The following is a 12,765-nucleotide window of genomic DNA, read 5'->3' as shown; positions in this document are numbered from 1 at the left end:
ATTTTCCTCTTGAGAGCTTCTCACCTCAGAAAATCGATTTCCTCAATCTCTCTGTGTACATTTCCAAATGAACCCCAAGTCTCCATTTTATACTTTTCCTGTTGAGTCTTCAACGGCCGAGATTAAGTCTCTAATCAACAGCTAAAATTAAAACATGACTTGATCCACCTTCTAGATCATTCTCACCCATATTTTGATTAATACCCATTAATATTTTAATTTCCTTAAGTTTAGACTTAGGAACTCCATTTAAAATATTAATTATTTTAATAAAATACAATTCGGATGGAATTTCACCAAACGGTTTCTGGGTTCTTTAGAACTCATGTGCCTTAGCCTCTCCACCAATTTTCAAGGCTAGAGCACTTCTGATGCTACCAAAAACTAGCACTCCCTCTTAGTGAGGAAAGTACTCTAACAGCAATGCCCACCTGCATGTTGTTATGTTTTTTGAAGCACCTCCTTTCTGCACTACTGTTGCCACCAACACTGTGTTGTTGTTGCTACTGTACTGCTACCCATGACATTGCCATTGTTGCATCTGTACCACATCTCCCTCTCAAACGTTTCATCTGCGATGTTGCTAGCACTACCATTGCTAACACTGCATCCATACTACAACTCAGTTGCTGAGAGAAGCAACTAAAAAACATCCAAAATTAGCTTAACTTAATTGTGTTTAGCATAATACAATGAATGTTGGTATCTGACTGCTGCTGATTCTGACCCTCTGAATCTTCTGCGTTGCTGCTGACTCCTGCATTATGCCAACTGCACTACTGCCAACCTTGCTATGCGTTGATTAGTCTCTGGTCCCTAGCTACTGCATATGTCCTCCAAACACTCCACTGCATCATCTGACACTAAGTTCATCTCGCTACTGCTAAATCTTGGGCTCTCATAGCAAAGAATTGATCCAAGAGGTGGACTCCTCAAGGATCCTGCCCAAATGTAGTCCTCTCGATTACAGCTCGATATCGCCCCATCTCCCTCTTGGAGATGTGTGGGCACTCATGGCAAACTCATCCTCGTCAAACTTTGTTGAAGCAGCCTTAGGATCGTGTTTCTCATCCTTATCCTTTTTCTTCAAAGGACATTGGGATGCATAGTGGCCCATCTCGCCACAACTGAAACATTTCACCTTCAAAATGTCCTTTCGCTTCGGCTTTTGTTGTCCCTTCGATGCTAGAGCTGTGTTTTCCTCCTCCTTCATCTTTGTGCCACTCCCACTGTTGCCATTGAGGTTGACCTTTTCTAGGTCCCTCCTTAACTCCTCCTGTTGAAGAGCCGCCCACATCTCCTCCCATGAAAGTAGTTTTTCTCTACCCAATATGCTTTGGACGAAAACTTGCCATTCATTCAAGACTCCATTCAAGGCTATCCTCGCCATCGTGGTTGGCTGAGGAGTGGACCCCACTGCAGCAATCTGGTCTGTAGTGTCCTGAAGACGTTGAAGATAGAGGTTCACCCCTTCTCCTTTCTGCATCAAAGTCTGCTACAACTTTTGCTTCAAATACATCTTTCATTGTTCAGAAGAGCCTTCATACAGAGAAGACAAGGCTTCCCACATCTCTCGGGTTGTATCCTTGCCCTGCAAGTGTGAGACCACATGATCTCAAACTCCATTGAGAATGAGCCTCTTTGCTTCCTCTGCTCAGCCTTGTACTTCTTCTTTTGATCTTGTCAACAGGAATAGCTACAACACTATTGATGTAGGCCTCGAGATCATATTCCTCCATAACAGCAAGATTTTGGTCTTCCATATGACATAGTTGGAAGCTCCGTCCAACCTGTCTTGATCTCTGAGCCCATGCGATGCCATCTCACCCAACTATTGAACTAACTCCTCTAGTCACTGCTCAGCTACTCAGCAAGTGAGAAATTCTAACTTTCTAGCGGAAAGTTCTATGAGGAGAAAATTCCCCTTCTACGTGTCTTCCTTCTTTTCCAGTGGGTTTCCACCCCAGCAGACATTGTGCCCTTCAAGCAATGCATTGAGGCTCTGTGTCACTCCCTCTGCCTCTGCAAACTTACGAACTAGAAATCGTACCTCTCTATCGTCTCACTCAGAGAGAGATTTCCTCAGATCTGCTTCCCAACAAGGACTGCGCAATCCCTTCAAGAGGATTCAAATTGTTGCCAACTGCAGTTTTTGGCCTCACTACTCAGCACTGGATCTACTCTTCTTGTTTCAAAATCAATGCTCTGATACCATGTGAAAATTCCTACACTCAAGGAACCCCTACTGCAGCAAATCTGAATCTACTTCACCTACTTGATTTTTAAATTACATTCATCAAGTTATTCTTCTGATTACTAAAGAAAATTACTTTGCAGCCTACACTAATTAAATATTTGATCTCATGAAACAAAAAACAGAGCAAAAAACAAGATAAATAGGACACACTTATTTTTGGACACAATAGTCCCCGGAAAAACCCAATGCAGGAAAACTGGTGCAACAATTCTGAGGGTTTATTATTATGCACGAGATATATCTAAATACAAATCTAGGATGCTCGTCTAGCAATCCATTACAGAGAAAATACTGGCAGAAAATCTGAGTGAGTTTTACCTCACTTCACCTGGCAGAATTCTCGCTGATCCGGCACAAGACTGGCTATCCTCGGCTATTTTTGCGCTAGCCTTGCGTCAGCCCTGCGTCACCTTCTCTGCCCTCTGCGTCAACTCTCCCGACAATTGCCGGCAATTCCGACAGTTCTCAGCAGTTCCAATAGTTTTGGCAGTTCCCAATAGTTTCGGCTGTTCCGACAATTCTGGAATCTGCGTGACAAGCAACTTTTTTGTGTCAACTCTCCTAACTACAGCGTTGCCTCTCCGCAAACTCTCTCTACCTCTCTGTTCTGTATTTTCCGTAATTCCTTCTCTCGGAGTCTCTCTACTCCTCAATTGCAAGATCTCCCCAATCGATTTTCCTCCTAAGAACTTCTCACCTCTAAAAATCGATTTCCTCAATCTCTCTATGTGTGTTTCCAAATAAACCCTGAGCGTCCATTTTATACTTTTCCTGTTGAGTCTTCAACGGCCGAGATTAAATCTCTAATCAACGGCTAAGATTAAAACATGACTTGCTCTGCTTTCTAGATCATTATAACCCATATTTTGATTAATACCCATTAATATTTTAATTTCCTTAAATTTAGACTTAGGAACTCCATTAAAAATATTAATTATTTTAATAAAATGTAGTCCGGTTGGTATTTCACCAAACGGTTTATGGGTTCTTTAAAACTCATGTGCCTTAGCCTCTCCACCAATTTTCAAGGCTAGAGCACTTTTGATGCTACCAAAAACTAACACTTCCCTTCAACCCTATACCCAAGAATTCAAGGGTTGTTGCTAAATTTTTGTTCCTTGTCTTGTTGGTTTTTAATCTCTTCTTACATATTTTTAAAATAAGATTTTCAATTGCATGGAGGTGGTGTCACGAAGAGGAAGTTGGATACATGGGTTTACCTATTTTTTCATTTCCACAACCAGTTGTTTGAAGTCGAGATCTTTGAATTCTATCTCGATTATAAAGGCTAGATTTCAGAGCTACACTGCCAGATTGAGCTCTTGCACGTTAACAGTCAACCCCCGAAGCTTCCAGATTGAGCTCTTGCACATTAGCAGTCAAACTCCTACACCACTAGCAAAGAGTCCCCTCTGCAGATTGAGCTCTTGCACATTAACAGTCAACCCCCTAAACTGCCAGATTGAGCTCTTGCACATTAGTAGTCAAACTCCTACACCACTAGCAAAGAGTCCCCTCTGCATCTTTGAGCGGATAATGACTGTGAACCCCTTAGAGCACCAAAGAAGTCATCAAGAGTTTCAAATAGACAATCAGCTACCATGAGAACTGGAGTGAAGAAGAATGTTAGAGGTTGGCCTAGCTCCCTTGGTTGGGCAGGAAATCCCAAACAGCAAGGGGGTGGGAAAGAATGTTGTCAAAGCATTAGTGATCAGTGGCAAGATAGGGTACAAAGAAGCCCAGAGTGGAAAATATCAGATCTCATGAATTTTTTAAATGAATAGTTGTCTTAATCAAATTTTCTGCCTGCCCATTTAGGGTTATCGCTTTTCATTGTGACACTAAAAAAAAATGGGAGCCCAGAGTTCAAAATTCAAAGATGGCATGTTCCTGACACTATACGAGAAGATGGCATAACTGACACTATATCATAATGGTATAACCAAAGCCCTTCTTTGCTTTCACAGTGAGAAGGTCAAACTTTGCATTATGACACTATATATGTTTATGATTTTTCTAATTAATAGAACTATCACTTTCAGGGAAAAGGGGCCTTGAGACTAAGGAGAATCATAAACCTTCGAGGCTTCAAAATAGTTGACCACGAAGGCTGTAAGATCTTCTAACATAGTAGAAACAGAATTCACCTTAGAATTACCAGTTTATTTCCTAGAAACAGAGCTAACTTTAGACTCGGTAATTTACCTCCTGATTCATAGCAAGAATGAAATTGAACTTGAAGAATCGATTCATGAAAGTATCCCTGATAATTTCTCTTATTAAAATCCCAGGATCTCCACTCAAAATATTATCCAACTGACGTGTATACCGAAAACTCCATTGACAGACATAACTAGAATGAACAGCTCAGTCAGGAGTTTATGATAATGTAGCTAAGCCTCACTGGTATAATACTTGAGATTGGCATCCAAACATTGACATTTGATAATTTACAGGGGACTAAATTCCAAAAACATCCTCTCACAATTATAACCTACCAAAGGCAGCCACAATCTGTAAAGAGAGCCCGTACAGTCCAAAATATTCAAATTCACAAGTTCACTCAACTTTGGATCTATCTATGAAAAAAACTTGGCAGAGTTTTTGCTAAAAATGCATTTCCAGATGAGAAGATAACAAATCCATGGTCTCTGAATTGGTTTTGCACCACATTAATTCTTGGGCATTATAAAGCTATACAATGTAGTTAGTCTTCTTCAAAATAAAAGAAACGTTTCCAAGTCCTACAATCAATTTGAATAGAATGAATGCTCCCCTAATCTAATAAATAGCAATAAAATGGATCATCATAAATTTAAATATAATTACAAATAAGTGCCGCTTGTAACTCTTCATAACATGGTTCAGTACAAAACAGTGGTGTCCATGTTTTTATGATGCAGCTACAGTTTAAGAAAATGGTATCCTAGTTACTAGTAAAGTTAGGAGAGATATGTGCTGCATGTGCCAAGAACTGCACGTCTTTCACTTTGATGTGTTGATCAATCTCCAAAGCACTTAAGCATATAGAAGGAACTGAGCAATGATTTGAACATGTTGACATAGAAGACTATCCTGTCTGAATCAAGCGTAGGTATTTAATGGAATTCTTATCCTGACCAGAACATGATTAAGTTCCTAGCTGCTATGTGAAAAAGATAAATTCAAAGCTACGTACTTGTGATCTCCTCATCTTTTGGTAAGAGGCACAAGAAGAAGAGCCAAAGACATAAATAGGCATGGAGTTTCTGACAATTTGGACCTTTCTGGTTTTACAAAAGCATTTCTGAATGAGGATATTATCTGGGAAAGTATTCCATTGGGAAATCTCAGTTTACATAAGGTTTACACCTCAAAACTTTGAAGGCATTTTCTCTTGTCAAAATTATCTGCCATAATCACAACCTCAACATTCCTTGAAGCAGAATGATACATATGTGAACCCAGCCTGCCCACAAAAGATCACTGATTACTTTGCTACTCATTCAACATACTGTCACCAATAATCCCTACAGGACATAAATAAGTTCCTAGTATGTGTGGAGGTCTAGAATGCTATGTGAAAAAGATAAATTCCAAGCTATGTACTTCTCATCTCCTCATCTTTTGGTAAGAGCAATTGCAATCACATGCACAAGAAGAAGAGCCCAAGACATAAATAGGCATGGAGTTGCTGACAATTTGGACTTATCTGGTTTTACAAAAAAAAAATCCGAATGAGGATATTATCTGGGAAAGTATTCCATTGGAAAATCCCAGTTCACATAAGATTTACGCCTCAAAACTTTGAAGGTGTTTTCTCTTGTCATAATTATCTGCCATAATCACATCCTCAACATTCCTTGAAGCAGAATGATACATATGTGAACCCAGCCTGCCCACAAAATATCACTGATTACTTTGCTACTCATTCAACATACTGTCACCAATAATCCCTACAGGAACAAACTCCATCCTTGAAATGATGGAAACGATTTGTATCCCTTACCACAATTTCTCTCTTAACAACCTTGGATATGAATTTGATGGCATTGTGGCAATCACCACACATTCGAAGATTCTTCATGATCCTTATAGTTGTCTCCATTGGTGTACTGATAAGCCCAAAGGCAACTGCCAGCTTCTCACTATGAAAGGAAAGAAGGGCTCCCTTCTGTTCCTCTTGCACATCATGAAGCACAAATTTTGTGTCAGGCACATATCCTGCTGCCTCCATCTGCTCATTCAATGTCTTTAATTTTGCGTAGATTTCTTTTGCTTGAGGGTGTAAGTTGTCATCTGAAACAAAGGTATGCACCTTGTTTTTAACTCCAATCCAGCTAAGTCCTGTCTCTTTTTTCACCCCACGTTCTCTCATCATCTTCCTTACTTTTGCAGCATCTTCCCACCTTCCAGCTGCAGCATATATGTTAGACAACAACACATGAGTACCCGAGTTGTGCGGATCCAACTCAAAAAGTTTCTCTGCAGCAAGTTTACCCAACTCCATATTGCCATGCATTCTGCAGGCTCCAAGCAAAGCACCCCACAAGGACGCAATTGGTTCACATGGCATTTGTTTGATGAACTCATCAGCTTCTTTCAACCGTCCAGAGCGACCAAGAATATCAACCATGCAGGCATAGTGCTCCCCTCTTGGTGTAATGCCATAGTCTCGACTCATAGAATTGAAGTATTGCTGGCCTTCATCAACTAGCCCTGCATGGCTGCACGCAAAGAGGACACAAAGGAATGTGACATCATTCGGTTTCATTCCTGTCATTTCAATTTCTGAAAAGAGCTCAAGGGCCTCCTTTGTTAGCCCATGTTGTGCACATCCTATAATCATCGCATTCCATGCAGCCAAATTTCTTTGAGGCAATTTGTCAAACAGTCGACCTGCCTCTTTTATACACCCACATTTCGCATACATGCCAACAAGAGAACTACCCACAAAAGTATATGAATCAAATCCAGATTTTAAGCTGAGGCAGTGAACCTGCCTGCCCTGATCAAGCGCCGTTATATTCGCGCAAACCGAAAGAACAGTCGAGAAAGTAAAATCATTCGGCCTCAACCCCATCATCAACGCTTGCCAAAACACCTTGAGAGCCTCTTCATCTTTCCCATTCAGAGCATACCCTGCAATCATCCCACTCCATGAAACGACATTCCTTTCAGGCATACGGTCAAACACTTGCCGCGCTTCCTCGACAACACGGCATTTGGAATACATATCAACAAGCGCACTGCCGACAAAGATATCCGAATCAAATCCTGTCTTGAGAATAGAAGCATGAACCTGTCTACCCTCTCCCAGAGCCGCAATTTCGGCGCCTGCCTTGACCACGCTGGCAAATGTGAATTCATTCAATCTAATTCGTGCTCTGTGCATCCGCCCAAAGAGTTTTAAGGCTTCCTCTGCGGGTCCATTCTGAGCATACCCAGTGACTATGGTGGTCCATGTGATTGCCTCCCTTTGAGGCATTCTGTCAAACACTTTGCGTGCATCCTCAATTCTTTCACACTTGGCATACATGTTGACGACATTATTTCCTATGAAAAGAATTGATGAAAAACCAGATATAATGGTGTGGGCATGTACCTGTCTTCCCTCTACAAGTGCCCTCGAGCTCACGCACCATTTCAGAAGAATGCCATAGACATTGTAGTCCACTGTAATAGCTTCACGTAGAATGTCTTTCCTTGGCACCGGGATTTGACTTTTATTTTTATTATACCGAACGGAGTTATTAATGGCTTCTGTCTCTTTCTGTGTTGGATTTTCTCGTGGCCATTCTTCTGGTAGAGCATTGGCAAGGGCGGAAGTACTAATCGCGATGGTTCCTTTGGGTTTGACGCGACGACCCACATTGACAAGCATTCAATTAGATATTATTTGATGGGAAAAAGAATATTCAATCAAGTTATATTTGGGGCGTTTTTCAAGTTATCACTGGACTTTTCCTCTGTGAACACCCTCTACCAGACAATTTGGCTTCTCCGTGCTATTTTGATATGATATGGTGTGCTGAATGAATGATTATAAACTCAAAATATTTTGCAAATTGTTGCAGGTGCAAGGCTTGTGAGAAAACGCGCTGGTTTGAAGATCATCATGGACTTTGAATGCGAGGAGGACAAAGATCTTCGGCCAGAGAGTAAAGAAGGTCAGGCATCATCTATCCATCTATCTGTGCCAAAGCCATTTCGGCAGCCCATCTTCAGCGTGACGGACAGACAATATTTAATCTCCTATAATGGTAAGTGTGATGGATTGACAATATTTACTCTACTATAATGGTAATAATAGTCTAATTTTTAAAAAATTGAGAATATTAGATCTATGTGAGGGGGAAATTTGAAGTGAGGGTGTAATTAATGTAACTATTGTAATATTTATATGTTTGTATGATTAATGTAATGTTTATATATTTGTGAATTATATATATATAAAACATCGTTCAAACATATTTTATTAATTCTTCAAAATTTTACAACAGATTTGCTTGAATTCCACTTTACTGTTACTACAGTTGTTGTCCAAGAGAAGGATACAAAAACTTATAGCAAAATTCCAAAATTTACATCGAACCCAGAAACAAAATGCAAAAAGCACCCAAAATACAAGGAGAACACAAATGCAACCCACCACCATCACAGATTTTGAGGAGGTACTGGTGCCTAGCCAACATTAGGAAGGTTTGGGGGTCAAGGATCCCCGTGAATGTGGACTACTTTCAGTTTTTGTTTGATTGTTCATGGATCTCTTAGGTCGTAGATGTGAACCAGACATGGACTTGTATTAAGAGCTTATAGGCTCAGTACCCTTATAGGCTACTTTGTTACTTTTACTATGACTTTAGATATGTCATATAAGTGAAGGATCTTGCTAATTCCATTATTTTCTATAATTTTTGAATGTAGTAACATGGGAAATTAATCGATAACTAGGGACTCGCTTTGAGTGATGAAATACCTCTGAAACTATTATCTGATTGAAACCTCTTCTCCATAGTCCAAATAATAATTAAAGAGGTTAATCATAAAATTGCTTTTCTATGCAATTGACCCACATTTGCCAAGTTCTTTTGAGGGACACAAGTATCTACTGTATCATTGAAACTTGATGTTTCTGACCCAGCTTGTCTTACACAGGGAAACCTTGCAGCCTTGCTAATCTAGCTTGGCAATGCATAGTCCTGCAATTGAATGAACATATTGATTACAACATTGGATTTCTGTTATATCAATGTTTAGTTAGGGCATAGAAGAGATTTGAATTTCATAACTTTTTCTTCTTATACTTTGATCCCATCTGACAACTCTTTTGTGGACAATGCAGAAGCATAAGTGCATCCCATTAGAAGACCTTGCTGCAGAATTCAAACTCCGCACTCAGGTTCTTATTTATATATTTATAACTTTGTGTATTATACATCCATATGTACACGCACATGAATGGACAGAGGCACTTGTTCCAGTTAGTGATGTGTTTTGTATGTCTTGCTTTCATGAGATGACTATGCTTCCTACCTAAATGCTATTAGCTTAGGATATTTTTACCCGTACTGACTTTGGATATGTCCTATAAGTGAAGTATATCTTATAATATTTAATAGAATTATTTTTTTAAATAATTGGAGACATGTATTCCATTTTAATTTATAGTGGCATACTGCATAACAAGCATTTGGCTTTACTGTCAGACTCTCCGAATACAGCAACTGCATTTTGAGAAGCATGATATTCAATAGAGATGTGAATTTTATGATGGGAATGACTTATTCTGTTTGAGTTATGATTGTGGATAATGCTGTATGATTCATGAAATAGGAAACTATAGATTTGCCTATAGGGTTAGGGTCTGCGCATAGACAATGCCTAATGAGTACGGCATCCATTTATAGTTTTGTTCATGGCAGTCGAAGTGACCTGGGTCCTTGGGCACTCTTCAAATTGCCTCCGCTCAATGGATCCAACAGTGCTGTTCACAAGAGGAGGGGGCCAAACAGATCAAGCCTGTTGAGAGCTTCAAACATAGCTCCTTACAAGCATAAGTGCATCCCATTAGAAGACCTTGCTGCAGAATTCAAACTCCGCACTCAGGTTCTTATTTATATATTTATAACTTTGTGTATTATACATCCATATGTACACGCACATGAATGGACAGAGGCACTTGTTCCAGTTAGTGATGTGTTTTGTATGTCTTGCTTTCATGAGATGACTATGCTTCCTACCTAAATGCTATTAGCTTAGGATACTTTTACCCGTACTGACTTTGGATATGTCCTATAAGTGAAGTATATCTTATAATATTTAATAGAATTATTTTTTTAAATAATTGGAGACATGTATTCCATTTTAATTTATAGTGGCATACTGCATAACAAGCATTTGGCTTTACTGTCATACTCTCCGAATACAGCAACTGCATTTTGAGAAGCATGATATTCAATAGAGATGTGAATTTTATGATGGGAATGACTTATTCTGTTTGAGTTATGATTGTGGATAATGCTGTATGATTCATGAAATAGGAAACTATAGATTTGCCTATAGGGTTAGGGTCTGCCCATAGACAATGCCTAATGAGTACGGCATCCATTTATAATTTTGTTCATGGCAGTCGAAGTGACCTGGGTCCTTGGGCACTCTTCAAATTGCCTCCGCTCAATGGATCCAACAGTGCTGTTCACAAGAGGAGGGGGCCAAACAGATCAAGCCTGTTGAGAGCTTCAAACATAGCTCCTTACAAGGATATCTTTAATGGAGCCTTCCATGTCCAAATCAAACCTGATTCAAAATCATTGCATTGGTGTCTTTAGAGGATTTTGTGCCCTGCAACTATTGTGGCAAAATAGCTTTAATTCTACCAATGTGCTGTTTTTGGTCATGCTTTAAGTTGCAAACTTAACATAGATTCAGGGACTTATCCATATACAAATTACAAAGCCTAGTGAATGTTGCATCCACTTTGGCTCTTCCTGCCCTCCGTCAACATACACACTTGACATGATTCAACCTTTGAATCATTGTTAATGGAATATGACACCACCTATTTTTGTTACAAGAAATGGGAGATTTATGTCGAATTAGCAAAAATACACGTAGAAGGATGCTACATGCGTACAAAATTTATATCCTGTCCATAAAAGAGGCCATACCCAGGTTAGGCTCCAAACCTGGGCTCCAAATTCTCATCTAGCTTATTAGGAACAAGTAAACTGAAGAAAATTACGGCGGCTCTGGTAATATAAAGCCTGAGAAAAATTCCTAGCACCAGATGCAGTGACATCAGTAGCAATCAGCACATTAAAACACCCCTCACGAAAGCCAGCAAGAGTCCTCTCCTGCTGATTCTGTGAGATATCACCATGAAGAGGTTCGCATGTAAGTACCCGACCCAGTGCCACCAGCAAACTATCCGCAGCTGACTTTCTTTGAGTGAAAAAAATACATTTTCCTCCTTTGGCATATTCAGTTAGTACCACTGCAACATGGAGATCAAGCTTGTCTACACATGTCAGCATATAGGTCAGAATGAACAAGGGATAATATGGCTACTCTTTAGTGACCAGAGGACAAATATGGCTATGGCTACAGATAAGCTCTATTATAGAGAAGCAAATTTTGTAAGTGGGCTTATTGTTTTTTTTAAATAACCTCAAATCTCCAACAACTTATGTGTGCCTCTCAAAGAATTGAATCTTGGTGGCTGGCCAACACACCAACGATCTCACTGCTGAACCATGATCCCATTGGTATCATCCTTTATTTTACTTTCTCCTTGGGAAGAAACTGTGTAAAGTGCATGTCAAACTCCCTTCCGGACACAAAGTTATCCAATATTGGTTTGCTAAACTGTGTAAAGTGCATGTCAAACTCCCTTCCGGACACAAGTTATCCAATATTGGTTTGCTATAGGGAGTAACCTTCACTGAATCTATTTTAGCAGAGGGCTTCTTTTATGTCATATGGTTTTATACATATTTGTGTGCAGGCCAACTAATACATGAAATAATCCTGCAACTAGGTTATGCAGAATTAGGGTACATGTTCAATGATTCCTCGGATTTATTATCAATGATTAATCACCATCATTTAATTACACATCAGAACCCAGAATTAGGGTACATGTTCAATGACTCCTCGGATTCATTATCAATGATTAATGACCATCATTTAATTACACATCAGAACCCGGAATTAGGGTACATGTTCAATGACTCCTCGGATTTATTATCAATGATTAATGACCATCATTTAAATACACATCAGAACCCCAATAGATAATTAGAAAATATATTGATGGGCGCTGGTATAGATCACAAGATATCACTGTTTATTTTCTGTGAATGATATTTACTTCACATCATTATCACCGATAACAATGCAATCCCAAATATGATCATCCAGGTTTTGACAACAGAAACAGGTGTTGGGGAGGTTTATGTCCAGAATTTCCTACTGTATTTGAAGTCTTCTGTTTGGTTCTTCAATGTTGAACTGTCAAAGAAAGGATT

General features: G+C 39.5%; 1 protein-coding gene across 1 annotated transcript; it reads right to left on the bottom strand.

Annotated features, from left to right (window-relative positions):
* Positions 1 to 5,211: 5,211 nt before the first annotated feature.
* On the bottom strand, positions 5,212 to 8,499 carry LOC149242244 (putative pentatricopeptide repeat-containing protein At5g52630). Its single transcript, XM_089374192.1, has one exon. The coding sequence runs from the start codon at positions 8,118 to 8,120 to the stop codon at positions 6,180 to 6,182; it is 1,941 nt and encodes a 646-aa protein (XP_089230318.1). The 5' UTR covers positions 8,121 to 8,499; the 3' UTR covers positions 5,212 to 6,179.
* Positions 8,500 to 12,765: the final 4,266 nt, after the last annotated feature.

This window comes from Pinus tabuliformis, chromosome 8 (genome assembly GCF_031772625.1).
Source record: "Pinus tabuliformis cultivar Carrire ecotype Pingquan chromosome 8, CPIR1, whole genome shotgun sequence".
NCBI lineage: Eukaryota > Viridiplantae > Streptophyta > Pinopsida > Pinales > Pinaceae > Pinus > Pinus tabuliformis.
This window is presented reverse-complemented; position numbering and strand designations above follow the sequence as displayed.